Source organism: Dipodomys merriami, unplaced genomic scaffold, assembly GCF_024711535.1.
Source record: "Dipodomys merriami isolate MVZ:Mamm:240054 unplaced genomic scaffold, mDipMer1.0.p SCAF_1098, whole genome shotgun sequence".
Taxonomy (NCBI): domain Eukaryota; kingdom Metazoa; phylum Chordata; class Mammalia; order Rodentia; family Heteromyidae; genus Dipodomys; species Dipodomys merriami.
The window spans coordinates 205,838-219,080 of NW_027202380.1; the positions used below are offsets into that span (position 1 = coordinate 205,838).

At 49.1% G+C, this 13,243-nt stretch overlaps 1 protein-coding gene across 1 annotated transcript in view; it reads left to right on the top strand.

The window, feature by feature from the left end:
- The first annotated feature begins 698 nt into the window (after positions 1-698).
- LOC138815467 (uncharacterized) overlaps positions 699-13,243 on the top strand; it is a 48,523-nt gene continuing 35,978 nt past the window's right edge. The window contains exons 1-2 of the mRNA XM_070004895.1: positions 699-981; positions 1,077-1,364. Coding sequence (XP_069860996.1) covers positions 699-981; positions 1,077-1,364 — 571 coding nt within the window. The remainder of the gene's footprint in view (positions 982-1,076; positions 1,365-13,243) is intronic.

Here is a 13,243-nt window from a genome sequence, read left to right on the forward strand (position 1 = left end):
TTTTACTGTTTCAGGGATTGTAGAATGGTGTGTGGAGTAGAGGAACAGAGCTGTTTACCTTATGGCAGCTGAGGACAAGAGAGGAGAGAGAGAGAGAGAGAGAGAAAGAGAGAGAGAGAGAGAGAGACAGAGACAGAGACAGAGACAGAGACAGAGAGACAGAGACAGAGAGAGAGAAACAGACAGAGACAGACAGAGGGCAGACAGAGAAACAGAGAGAGGCACACACACAGATGGCTTGGAGTCCCTCAGGGCTTGCCCCCAATTATCTAACTTCCTTTCATGAGGCCACACCTCTGAGAAGCTCTCAATAGCAGGGCAGACTCATGACCAAGCCTTGAAAACACTAGTCTTTGAGGGATGCACCACATCCAAACACCCCATCCCATCCCAGTGATTCTTACAAAACTGTCACCACAGTGGTGGTTTGTTTTACTCAAAAAGTAAGGTGGCTGGGCACCTATGGATCACACCTGCAATCCTAGCTACTCAAGAGCCCAAGATCGGCCGGGCTCCAGTGGCTCACGCCTGTAATCCCAGCTACTCAGGAGGCTGAGATCTGAGGATCCCGCTTTAAAGCCAGCCCGGGCAGGAAAGTCCTGAAATTTATCTCCAATAAACCACCTGAAAACGGGAAGTGGCGCGCTTGAGCTGAAGAGCTCAGGGACAGCGCCCAGGCCCAGAGTTCAATCCCCACGATGGACAAAAACATAAAAATAATGGAATGGAAGCCTGTGCAGAGCTGCAGGCGCTGCTGGCGGCCCCGGGGGCTGAGGTGGCCGGTGGCAGGCCTTCTCCCTGCGCCCTCGGTGCCTGAGCGCAGTCTGGGCGCGGGCTGTGGCTGTTCCCTCTGTGTGAGGTGGGGACGTGGGGAAGTCGGGCCGCCCTCGGCTCACGGGCGGCGGGCGGGGGCGCGAGCGCAGCGCGCGCGGGCTGGCGGTTGGCTGGAGTTCGCCGGGGAGCGCGCGGTGCTCTGCGCAGGTGCAGACGGAGGCTGCGGGGGGGGGGGGGGGGGGGGGGGACAGGCGGGAGGAAGAGGAGGTGAGAGAGCGGCGCCGCCCGAGCCGCAGAGTGAGTGCGAGCAGAGTTGGGGGACCCGCGTGGAGCAGCGATTTGCTTCCCGGCCGCGAGCCGCCCGCCCGGCCGCCCGCGGGGCCTCAATGCACTGCGGGGGAGGGGTCGTCGGGGCTCCGGATGCCGGGAACCCCCGCCGCCGCCGCCGCTGCTGTCCGGAGATCGGGGCCCGGGCAGGTTCCTAGTTTTCTGGCCCGCGCCGCGCGGGGTCGCTGACCTCGGGCCGGTGGAGAAGGGAAAGGGCTCCAGGGCCGCCTGGGAGGTGAGAGGGCTCCTGGGCCGGCGGGGAGGTGAGAGGGCTCCTGGGCTGGCGGTGGGGGGGGGGGGCTGGGACCGGGTGTGGGCGTGGAGGGCTCCGGGGTGCGCGGGAGGGGACCGGCGTGGGGCGGTGGGGATGGCGGACAGGGGGCTCCAGGGCCGACGGGGAGGGGGTCGGAGCCGGGCAGGGGCCGGGTGATCAGCGGAGAGGGCACCCGGGCCGGTGCGGCACCCCGCGACGCCTCAGGGCCGGAGACCCCAGCGAGACGTGTGCACCGGGACTGGCTCACGGGGGCGTCGGGACCGCGAGTCCGGAGCTCGGGGCAGCTGCTCCGGACCCGGCTGGCCGGGCCTGGGGCTGCGCTCGTGCTTGTGTGTAGCCGAGAAGCGCCCCGGGCAGCGGTACTGGGCCGGCCGCGATGGATGAGGCCGTGGGGGCGCAGGGGGCGCCGTGGACAGCTGCGATCCCCGCAAACTCCTGCCCGTGGGGATGCGACGGGGGTCCCGCTGGGGTCCGGGCGGGAGGCGTGGACCCGCCCTGCGGACCCCGCAGGACGAGGCAGAGGGGTCCCGCAGCCGGAACGCAGAGAGAGGCCCCGGTGGCCGTGGGGTGCCTTCCAGGGCTGAGGAAATAACGCCCTCTGCTTCTGGCTGAGCTTGGGGCTGGGAAAGTCCACACGGAGCCTTGGGCGGAGCGTGAGGCCAGAGTGCAAGTTTGGCTGAGCCTCAGAGCAGGTGCGTGCAGTGGGGACGGGGGCGGGGGCGGAGGAGGGGGGGAGTGCTCTGCCTCCAGGGCCTCCCCTCCCACTGATCCTGTCGCCCATGAAGTTGGTCAGGAGGGTCAGGGGCCTTTGGTTTCAGGAGCAACCCTGGTTTATTGCCAAAGGGCTTTCCTGCAGCAGGGCAGGTCCCCGCAGGGCCAGCCCAGGGCCCTGGACAGCTCCCCAGGCCTCAGCCTGCACAGGCCTCCCACCTCTGCTGGGGACTCTTGGATCTCACTGTCAGGGGTAGGATGTCCCAGAACACTGGGGGGGGGGGTGGAGGGGGCTTTGTGGCCCCAGAGGCAAAGGCACCTGCCTGTGGCTTGAGGTTAGGGACAGTGGAAAAATTTGAGAATTAAAAGAAGATTGCTAGAAAACAAGAGTAATTGAGAGTCTGCATTGAAAGAGCCAGTCTCTGAGAGCAATTTAGGGACCCGAGGGCCTGGTCCAGTCCTCTGCACTTGGAGATTGCAAAGGCTGCCAGCAGCTACTGAGGTCTTTTCTGCTCCAGGTTTGCATGTCTCCAAGGTTGTTTCAAGGGCTTTTGTCCCCTCATTTACAGAACTGGGGAGCCTGCTAAGTTAGCCGGCCAGAGCTTCAGCAGACATACAACACACTTAATTTTAAGTCTCAGCTCTTGACAGTAATACTGCTGTATGTATTGAAGTCTGGGATTGAAAAGTTTGTGTGGCCAGCTGCCTCTCCCATTACACATGTCCGCAGTTTCTGGTGTGCTTGTTGTTAATTAGATGAACTGCTAATGTGTGAAAGAATGAGGGTGGGATCTCCAGCTGGGGCTGGGGCTGGACTTGTGGGGAAATGTAGGAACCACACTCTTGGGTGGTATCAGCTAGGGGCAGGCTCAGGCAGACGTCTGGGGAAACTTAGGACCCGCAACTGGCTGCAGTATGGATGGTCCCCAGTGCTGGATGGCATGTGCCCCACAACACACATAGCCCTTGTCCAGTACAACCATGCAGAGCACATCCCATTTTTCTTGTTCACTGAGCTCTTAACCTAGGACCTTTGCAGATTTCATTTTCATGCATGAGTCACTTTCTCCCACAAGACCAGATGGCTCATTCCCTTAATTCCTTTACTTTGGTCTGCTGAATTGTGGGTTTACACGGTAAACCACCCCATCTGAAACAGCTACCAGAAGTCAGGTGTCTGTGGCTCATGCCTCCAATCCTAGCTAGTCAGGAGGCCAAATCTGAGGATCTCAGCTCAAAGCTAGCTTGAGGAAGAAAGTCCTTGAGGCTCTTACCTCCAATTAGCCACCAAAAAGCCTGAAGTGGAAGTGGGGCTCATATGGTAGATCACCAGCCGTTAGCAAATAAGCTAAGGAACAGTGCCCAGGCCTTGAGTGCAAGCCCTATTAGTGTCCATAAATAAATAATCAACTGAGTAAATAATAAATAAGCAGCCTTGCATAGTCCTCTGCTGTTCTCACTTTTCTTCTCTTAGCATTTTTCCCTTTTGGCATGATACATTTACTTGTTTCATTATTGTCTTTCTTCCATTAGAATGGATGTTTCTAGAGGAAAATACCTTAAAATGTTTACACACTGGATGGATTCCTAGCCCTTAGTTTAAGGAGCACCCTTAGTAGGTGCTCCTTAAATGTCTGACTGAAGAGATGCCTGTTTAGGGAGAGACTCACCAGGGAAAGAGACCCAGGGAAGACTGTAGCATCTGGAGCAGATGGAGAAGCCTGACCCTTGTCTGTTGGTGGCCACTGTTCTTTCAGACCCTCTACTGACTTGCCCCCTCCTCCCTTAGAATCTCAGACAAGAAAGGGGCCAGGAGGTGATTTCCTTGGAGAGTGAAAACACATACTACTCTTGGTCTGTTATTGCATCCTTTATTTAGTGGACAGCACTTCAAAGCCAAAATGTGTCATGATTGTTAATGCATCATACCATGGCCATTTACCCACTGTGTCACATGGTCTCCCAGCCATGGAAGGGAGCAGGGAGGCAGGTGTCCAGGCTAGGAGCAGACAACTCCAGAGGAGAAGACAGGAGAGACGCCCCAGGGAGAAGAAAAATGAAAAGGAGAAAGCAGATAAAGAGCTTTGACAAGTGCTTCAAAGTCATAATCTTTCTGAAATTACAGGATTGAAGATAAGACAGTTTGAGTGTTTTGCTTATTTTGCCCCCCTTTGAGTGTGTTGGGTGTGAGTGGATTGGGCAGGAGTGGCCGGAAGGGAAGACTTTGAAGCCCCTGCCCAGAGGCTGCTGCTGGGGGTGGGAGCTGCCTGGAGCAGACACTGTCATCTCCTTGCCTAACACTGAAATTGAGAGAGGGGCATTCTTACAGTGGGAACTTTTCCCCTGCTTCTGCTGAGACAGTAGGTCCATTCAGCTTTGTTACCAAAGCTCAAGCAAGCACATTTGAGTGCCCCCAGCCATCCAAGCAGACATTCTGTTGAATTTGGAAAAGGTTGGCTTAGCAGACATTCTGTTGAATTTGGAAAAGGTTGGGAATTGTTCAACCTGGCTGCCTTGCAGAGCAGAAAGTGCTTGAGGCAGCTGGGCACATTCAGTTTGGCTTCTGTCTAGTCTTATTAGGCTAGAGCTTGCACACTTAAGGAGGACCTGACATAATGATGCCCATTTTGTCTGTTCAGACCAGCCATTTAAAACATGCAGTAGGCCTGGCCTGGGTGGGTGCTCCTGTAATTCTATTCAGGAGGCTGAGATCTGAGGACCAAGGTTTGAGGCCAGCACAAGCAGGAGAGTCCAAGAGACCCTCATCTCTACTTAAACATCAAAAAGCCTAAAGTGGAGATGTGGCTCTCAAGGGTTAGAGCACCAACCTCAGGAACAGGGCCTGGGACCTGAATAAAGCCTCAGTTCTGGCACAGTAAGCAAACACAACTAAATGATAAAACCTGCAGTGGAGGTGAGCAGAGGAGAAATTGTTTCACAAAATATACACTGGGTTTTTAAAAAAAATATATTATTGTAAAGGTGATGTACAAAGGGGTCAAGTTACATAAGTCAGGTAATGAGTGCATTCCTTATTTGGACAAGGTCACCTCTTCCCTTGTGTTCTCCCCACTTTTTCCTTCAGTCCCAACCCACAAGTTGTACAGTCATTTTCAACATTGTATAGTGAATACCGCTGCTGCATTTGTTCACTCTTTGTCCCTCCATTTCTGTGCTCAACCTTACACTCCCCAAAAGAGATAAATGAGCAAGACAAGAGGAAAAGAAAACAAAAACAGCAACAAAGAAAAAGAACCCACTTTTCCTGGAGTTCATTTTGATAAATATTGTTTTATATGACCAACTGTACATAGCTATTGAGCCTCTGTGATCCTCTCCTAAGAATATCCTCATGGTCTCACTCTGTGCACACACTTGATCTTAATGAGTACTGTATAGCTTGATATGGTGTGTGTGTGTGTGTGTGTGTGTGTGTGTGTGATACCATACTGGGATTTAAACTCAGAGCCTTGTGATTTTGCTTGGGATTTGTGTGCTACTGCTGTTCTAGACCTCAATTCTCACCTCTTAGCTTCATTAGCAGCTAGAATTATACTTGTGACCAGCAGTGTGTCTTGTTCTTTTCTTTCTTTCCTTTTTTTTTCTTTTTGTTTTTGCCAGTCCCGGACTTGAACTCAGGGCCTAGGTACTGTCCCTGAGCTTCTTTTGCTCAAGGCTAACATTCTACCACTTGAGCCACAGCACCACTTCTGGCTCTTTCTGTTTATGTGGTACTGAGGAATCAAACCCAGGGCTTCATGCATGCTAAGCAAGCACTGTACCACAAAGGAACATTCTAGGCCCTTCTTTTCTAAAAAAGAATTTTAATAACCCAGGAAGTTCTAAGAATCTATACTTTGTAGAGTCACAACTTTGTAGTGACTCCGAGAATCTTGAAATAAGAAAGATATAGCTATTTCTGGTGGACCATGTGCTGTTGGTATAATCTGTAAAAGTTACTATTTCTAAAGCCTGAAGCAGGAGCAGTGTCAGTCATTGGCTTCACTTTAAAAAATGCCTCTTTTAAGGCAATTTTTTTCTTCTGTACTGGAGTTTGAACTCATGGCTTTGTGTTGCAAGGCAGGAACATTACCATGTGACCCAGGCCCTTAGTTGTCTATTTTCTGTAGTCATTTGTTGAGATAGGGTCTCACTCTTCCTCCCTGCTGGCGTGAATGGACTGCTGGTCCTGGGCTGGCAGGTGCACACTGCTGCTCCCTGCTGAATTTTCTGTTGATGTGGGGTCTCAACATCTTTTTGGGCTGGGCTGATCTGAAACCTAGATCCTCCCATTTTTTGTCTGCTTATGGAACTGCACTGTGCTAGGCCCAAACATCATCCTCCTGGAGGGATCAGAGACCAAGGACATGCTTTTCACTGTGGTGGTGCAGAATTACTTAGTTACTGTACTTAGAAGTAAATCTGTGTGCTAGATTAGAACTTTGAAGATCTTTGGAAATTTACTCTGGTATGCCTTCCTTTTCCTATTTTATGCTGAGCAGTTATCATCTGTTTGATTTTAATTAAGAGATTTGCGGAGACCCTGGCAGATCTCTTTTGCTAGCAGCCCCAGTGCTGCGGTATCTGATTCAATTAGGCATTTCAGCCAGTTGGGACTTGATACCCTTTATCTAAAGAAGGAGGTCAAGGGTTTCTAACTTCAGCACTGTCAAAATGTAAGGATGTGAAAGCCAGCCCTCCATCCAGAGTTCCAGTGTGACCTTGGACATTACCCATCTCCAAGCCTTCCAGTATGTCAGCATTTGTGTTTGCAGGCTACTAAGCAAAGCCAGCTCATGTGCAGCATGCACACAAGTTGCTCTGCTCAGTTCTGAGCATAATTTAGGCTGTGTGATTATTAGCTATCATGACTACCTGTCATAACCACAACTGAAGCCTGACAGGCTTCAATGAAATTAATGTTGTCTTTGCAGTATATCTTCTGATGTTTTGCAAAGTCAGTGCTCGGATAATTTGAGCACTTTTGTCACTGTCCTCAAGCCAAGGGAGGTGTGTGTGGGAGGTGATGGGAGAGTGGAGTCCAAGGAGTTAGAAGTGCATGTGGGCACAGGAACGCTAGCTCACCAAATGGACTCAACTGCAGGCACAACCTGATATAGTGGTGAGTGGAGAAATGAGTCACATGTATAAATAGAAGGAGATGCTGCTCAAGGTTTCTGAGGTCCTTTTCCCTCCCTCCCCCCACTTCTGCTAACTGTCTTCCAGAAATGAAGCAAGATTATTATTGGAACCACAATTTTAAGAATTGAGGCTACAGTTTGGGCTGTTTTAGTTGTAAGAGTTAATAATGTAGGAACAAAACTTTTCCTCAGTTGAAAGTGCTGGATTCTTGGTACTTGATCTGCTCCAGGGAGAACTGTATTTCTGTACAAAGAGCAGTATTTGGCGGGATGGTGGGTCGGTAAGCACTAGCACATGGGTTGGAGAACCAGAGTGGTGTTAGTTGATTCTTCCTGTGGGCAGGAACCCATTTCCCGCATGCAGTTTGGAAGCCCAAGGAGAGTCTGCACATAATCTATACCTAGCAGCCTTATACCTAGGGCTTGGAGGGGTGTAATGCCCCTGGGGTATTTGGAGAGCATATCTGAGCCTAAAGCCAATACATTTGATTCTTTTTTCTGCTACCCTTTTTCATCTTCTGTATCCTGATGTCTGCACGTACTGGTTGATTGCTTCTCTTGTTGGTTTTCCTGGACTTGGCAGCCTCAGAGACTAGGATGCTTGAGTAAGACTTTTCCTGCAGTAGCTTCTGGGGAGGATCATCATCATGCATGCTGATAGAATTGCTCAGAGGGCACGTGTAGTTGTTAGCACCTGTAATCCCAGGTACTCAAGAAGCTGCAGCACCAATTTCATGAGGGTGAAATTGGTGTGGTAAGTTGCATGCCACCTTGGCTTCAGTCCCCAGCATCATAAAAAATAAAATAAAAACAACACAAACAAAAAAAAGTGAATGCTGTTGCTTCTGAGGGATGGTTTCCGGGTTGCCATGGAAACCAGGGCTACCTGCTGCCACTGAGGCAGAGCTCTGCAGAGCTAACTCCTCTTTGGATGTGCCATTCTTCAGATGACCTTGGCTTTCACCTTCCCCTAGGGACAGTGTGCCCATCAACCTAGCCCAGGATAGATGTACTCTGGCATGTGAGCCAGAGTGCAATTTAATTCATCAAAAGGACTATTTGCCATGAAGAACGAGTGTGTGTGTGTGTGTGTGTGTGTGTGTGTGTGTGTGTGTGTGTGTGTGTGTGTGTGTGTGTGTTATTTTTGTGTGTGCCAGTACTGGGGCTTGAATTCAGGGCGAAGTCCTCTCTTAGGTTTTTACTGGTGCTGTACCAGTTGAGACACACCTCCACTTCTGGCTTTTTGGTGGTCAATTAGAGATAAAGAGTCTCATGGACTTTCCTGTCCAGGTTAGCTTGGAACAGGGATCCTCAGCTCTCAGCCTCCTGAGTAGCTAGGATTACAGGGCACTGAGTCATGGTGAAGAGAGGAGCATAGGCCCCAGGGTGCCTCTGGTGTTTTCCACCATAGATGAATACAGAGTCTGTTAGGCAGGATGGCTTTCCTCATGGGGGATGCTCAGGTCTCTGGTAGCCTTCTTTCTCTACTTGCAGAACTGCCCTTGAAATTGGCCCTCTATTTCACAAAGTCTGAGTCTCAATGCTATTGACATTTCAAGCTTTATAACCAAAATATTTCCCTCCCCACTTCAGGAGACTGGCTTGGTCATGTGTTGGGATAACCAAAAATGTGTCTACACTTTCCAGATTGTCTTCTCAGGGAGCAGTCTATTCCCTTTCCCACTCCTGCCTAGCTGAGAACCCCTGCTTTGTTCTGCCTAAGAAGTGAGAGCAGTTGTATGATATCAGAGCAACTAGACTTCTGCAGCAGGTGGAAGCTGGGTTTTCATTCTTTGAGCCTAGAAGTAGGACTCCCACGTAGAGGATTCCCACTTGGCTGTTTGTTCTTTGTGTTCCTTTAATTTTCCTTGGTTTCTTTGCCCTTTGTGTTGCTTTATTTTCCTTAGGTTCTCCACATTTCCTCCCCAGTTTCCTTCACTCCTAAAAGGCCATTCATTGTCTTCCTAATGCTCCCTAAATGCTTTGCAATTTCAACCTTCCTGTTTCTTTCTCTTATTTACCTACATGGTGGCAGGGAGAAGTGGTGACTGGTGACTTTGAGTCTTATTTTTCTAACAAGGTTTGGATTCTGAGTGCTGGTGACTGAGTTGATAGCCACCTTTAGAGGATAAGAAGAATAAGATGGATGGAGGAGGGTGGGTAACTGGGCCAGCATGGCTTACTTAGTGGTCTGAGTCAGAAAAGAAAGACATGTATAGGACAGGGACAGTGAGTAAAGGACCACACAGCTCTTTGTCTCTTGGCTAGCTGGGTAATAAAGGATATTGGTACTTGGTTAGTGTCCCCAAAATATTGCAGCAGGAGGCTAGAGATACTTGTTTACTTGATTAAATTATTTATTTGGGGTTCTCACTGGGACTTGAACTTTTTTCTTTCAGGCTGGGGCTTGAGCTTTTTTCCTTTCAAATCTGGAACTCTACCACTTGAGGTATACCTTTACTTCTGGCTCCTGGCTTTTTGCTGATTATTTGGAGCTAAGAGTTTCATGGACTTTTCTGTCCAGGCTGGCTTTGAACTGTGATTCTCAAACCTTACCTTCCTAAATAGTTAAGATTATAAGCATAAGGCACCAGCACCTGGTCCCCTGTTTGTATAAAATCTTTACCCAGTTTGCCTGAGGAGATTTGTGTCCTAACCCAGCCAAATTCTTTTCTTATGTAATGACATGCCTTTGTGTTTACCTGTGTCTCTGGCTCTTGCAACTGATGGCTTAAGCTGTACCCCTGGGCTGGTGATTAGCTGAGCTTCCCCAAGCAGGCTTCTCAAAAGTCACAGCCCCATACCCTCCCTCCCTCCTTTCCCTCCCTCCCTCCTTTCCCTCCCTCCCTCCTTTCCCTCCCTCCCTCCTTTCCCTCCCTCCCTCCTTTCCCTCCCTCCCTTCTTCCTTCCTTCCTTCCTTCCTTTCTTCCTTCCTTCCTTCTGTCCTCTGAACCTTTTCATTTTCGGTTCATTGGCATAGTTTAGGATTCTGGTGTTCAGTGGTTCTGAAGTCCTTTGTGAGCCATTTTTTTCCCCATGCTGCTACACACAATTAGCCTTGATTTTGAAGTGTAATGCATTTCCAAATAATTGTATATATGTGTGTATGTGTGTGTGTTTGCACGAGTATGCACGTGTGCACTAGTGTGTGTTTGGGCTCTTTAACCAAAATGTATAACCACAGGTGGCTTTTCCCTGGGCCCTTCATGAATCCTGTGGCTCGGGAATAGAGTCAGTTGAAAGGTTTGGGGCAGACTGCACATTTTTTGGTTAAGCAAGATGTGTGAGGGCTGGGAAGGCGGTTCAGTGGTAGAGTGCTTGCCTTGCATGCCTGAGGCCTGGGTTCGATTCCTCAGCATCACATAAGGAAAAAGAAAAAAAAGCCGAAGTGGCGGTGTGGCTCAAGTGATAGAGCGCTAGCCTTGAGCTGAAGAGCTGAGGGACAGTGCCCAGGCCCAGAATTCAGGCCCCACGACCGGACCCCCCTATCCCCCCCCCAGTAAGAATTCCAGTAAGCCTTGGTAGGATGGTTTCTCCATAAATCCTGCCCACCCTGATCCATGCTGCCTCACGATGGCCCAGACTTTTCCAGTGGATTCATGGTCTAGTTCTTTCAGTGGAAAGTCACCACTTAACTTCTTGAACATTTTTGACTTGGGGGAATGAGACTCTTTCTTCCATTGCTACATGATAAGTAGGTGCTGGCTGTGTCAGATGCACACATCTACACACATTCAAGCAGTTATACTTTCAATGGAAGGTGGTCAGCAGCAGAGAAACATTTCTGCTAGCCACTGAATCCCATTTTCTCTGGTGTGTGTCACTTTTACAGTAAGTTGGCTCAACTCTTATCCATCAAAGCTTTGGCCGAGAACTGGGTGTGTTGTTATCACGTCTGGCCTTCACTTATGTCCAGGGACAGACTCTTTAGAAGTGCTTTCTCAGTTTCATTCCTCAGCTGAACCTGTTCTAGAAACCTTCCCTCCATTCTGATGGGAGAAACACGACAATGCTTTATTTCTTCTAGGTGTTGGGGTTGTAGGTGATGATAATGTGCAAACCCAGCATGCATAAGGCCTTACTATTCCAGGCCCTCCAAGGCTATGGTAGGGAGGAAAAGGAAAACAAGAAAAAAGAATTGGGAAGCATATAGTGTATCTTGGCAGTACTTAAGGCTTGGACCTCACTGCTAATAGATTGATGCTCCACCAGTTGAGTCATGCCATTAGCCAAACTTTTTGCTGGTTATTTTGGGAGAAGGCATCTCCTAGACTTTTCTGCTTATGCTTGCTTTGACCTGGGATCCTCCAGCTCTCAGACTCCCACGTAGCAAAAATTCTTAGTCACTATTGGGTGACAGATGGTCTTAGAAGCTTCTTGTGGGTATGCTACAAGGAGGTTATGCCACACACACACACACACACACACACACACACACACACACACACATATCTAAAATGAAGAACAAAGACTAGTCTGCTGTAATCTGATCTTCATGTGGATAATGGCAGGGACAAGTGTGACTTGGGAACTACTGCTTAGATAGAAGCCTGGCCACTAACATGCTAGTCCTGCAAAACAAACTGTTTTGAGGCTGAAAACACGGCTTTGGAAACAGAAGGTTTAAGGATTAGCTATGGATTTTGTGAGTTATGAAAACTTACTGAAGCAGTTAAGTAATTTTGATACAATATTCTAAATCCAAATATTTTCCAATTGAATTCACTTTTTAGGTTTATGGAATACAGGGAATAGAGCCAGTTTGCTCATCGTAATCAAAATTTCTTTGAGGCCTTTTCTTTCCCCCAGGTGAAAGGCAAATTTCCCAGTGAGTCTACAGAAAGCTAGCTATGTATTATGCAGGGTGCCCCAGGCCTTGAAGAGCTGGCAAGGTAGGCAGGAATATTTTTGTGTGTGCTAGGCAAATGTTCACAAATATGATCACTGGGAAAGATTTCTGACTGAATTTACTGGTCAGACAATGAGCTCATGTCATCCTGAGGGCTTTATGCAGGCAGAGATAAAGCGGTGGGACTAGATGAGTGTGGTCTGTGTGGGAGCTTTGCTCAGGGTTGGCTCTTGGGCACAATAGCTCACCTATTTGGTACAACAGCCATGGAAATGGCTGTGGTACTGGTGTCTGGTTTATCATCTGCAGGCTACCCAGTATTCTTCCAAGTTGAACCTCCCATGATTCCCAGGAGACTGATTCTGTTCAGAGTGGAGTGACAGCTTTTGTGTGTCTGCCAGCTTGTGGCAGGAGCTGTTTAGAGCCACTGAAACATGGTACATGTGGTAGGAGATAGGGAATATGCTGATGGCTTCAAGCTCTCCTTAAAAATATTTTGCTTTATTATGTCAGGTGCTGTGGCTCATGCCTGTAATTGTAGATACTCAGGAGGGTGAGATTGGAGGATCATGGTTCAAAGCTGGCCAGGGCTATAGAGTCCATGAGACTATCATCTCCAATTAACCACCAGACAATTAGAAGTGGAGCTGTGGCTCCAAGTGGTGTAGATCGCTAGCCTTGAGTACAAAAGCTCAGGGGCAGTGCCTAGGCCCTGAGTTCAAGCCCAGGGACACTCTCCCCCCCACACACACATGAGTAAATCTAGACTTTTTTTGTTTATTTAACAGAGATCTACTGAGTCTCTGATTCGATTTGATTAGCCCCTACATACTGTGGTAGCCAAGACCAAAGGAAGGAAGGTGAGGAAGTCATTGAGATGAATTAAGATGCCTTGTTCTCAAGAAGAACAAGGACAAGAAGAAAAGGGAGAGATATAAAGTCCTCCTGGGTGAGTCAGTTATTGTACTAAGTACAGTTAGAACAGTTCCATCTCTCTGGGGAGGGCTGGGAGGATAGCTCTGCTATGAGCAATATCTCACTGTGGCAAGGGGGGCAGAAAGAAGGACAGGGACATTTCAGTCGAGCAAATGGCATAAGTATGGTGAAGGGACTTTTCCATTTTTTCTTTTTCTATGAGAAGTATGTATAAAACAGGATTTCTTGGGA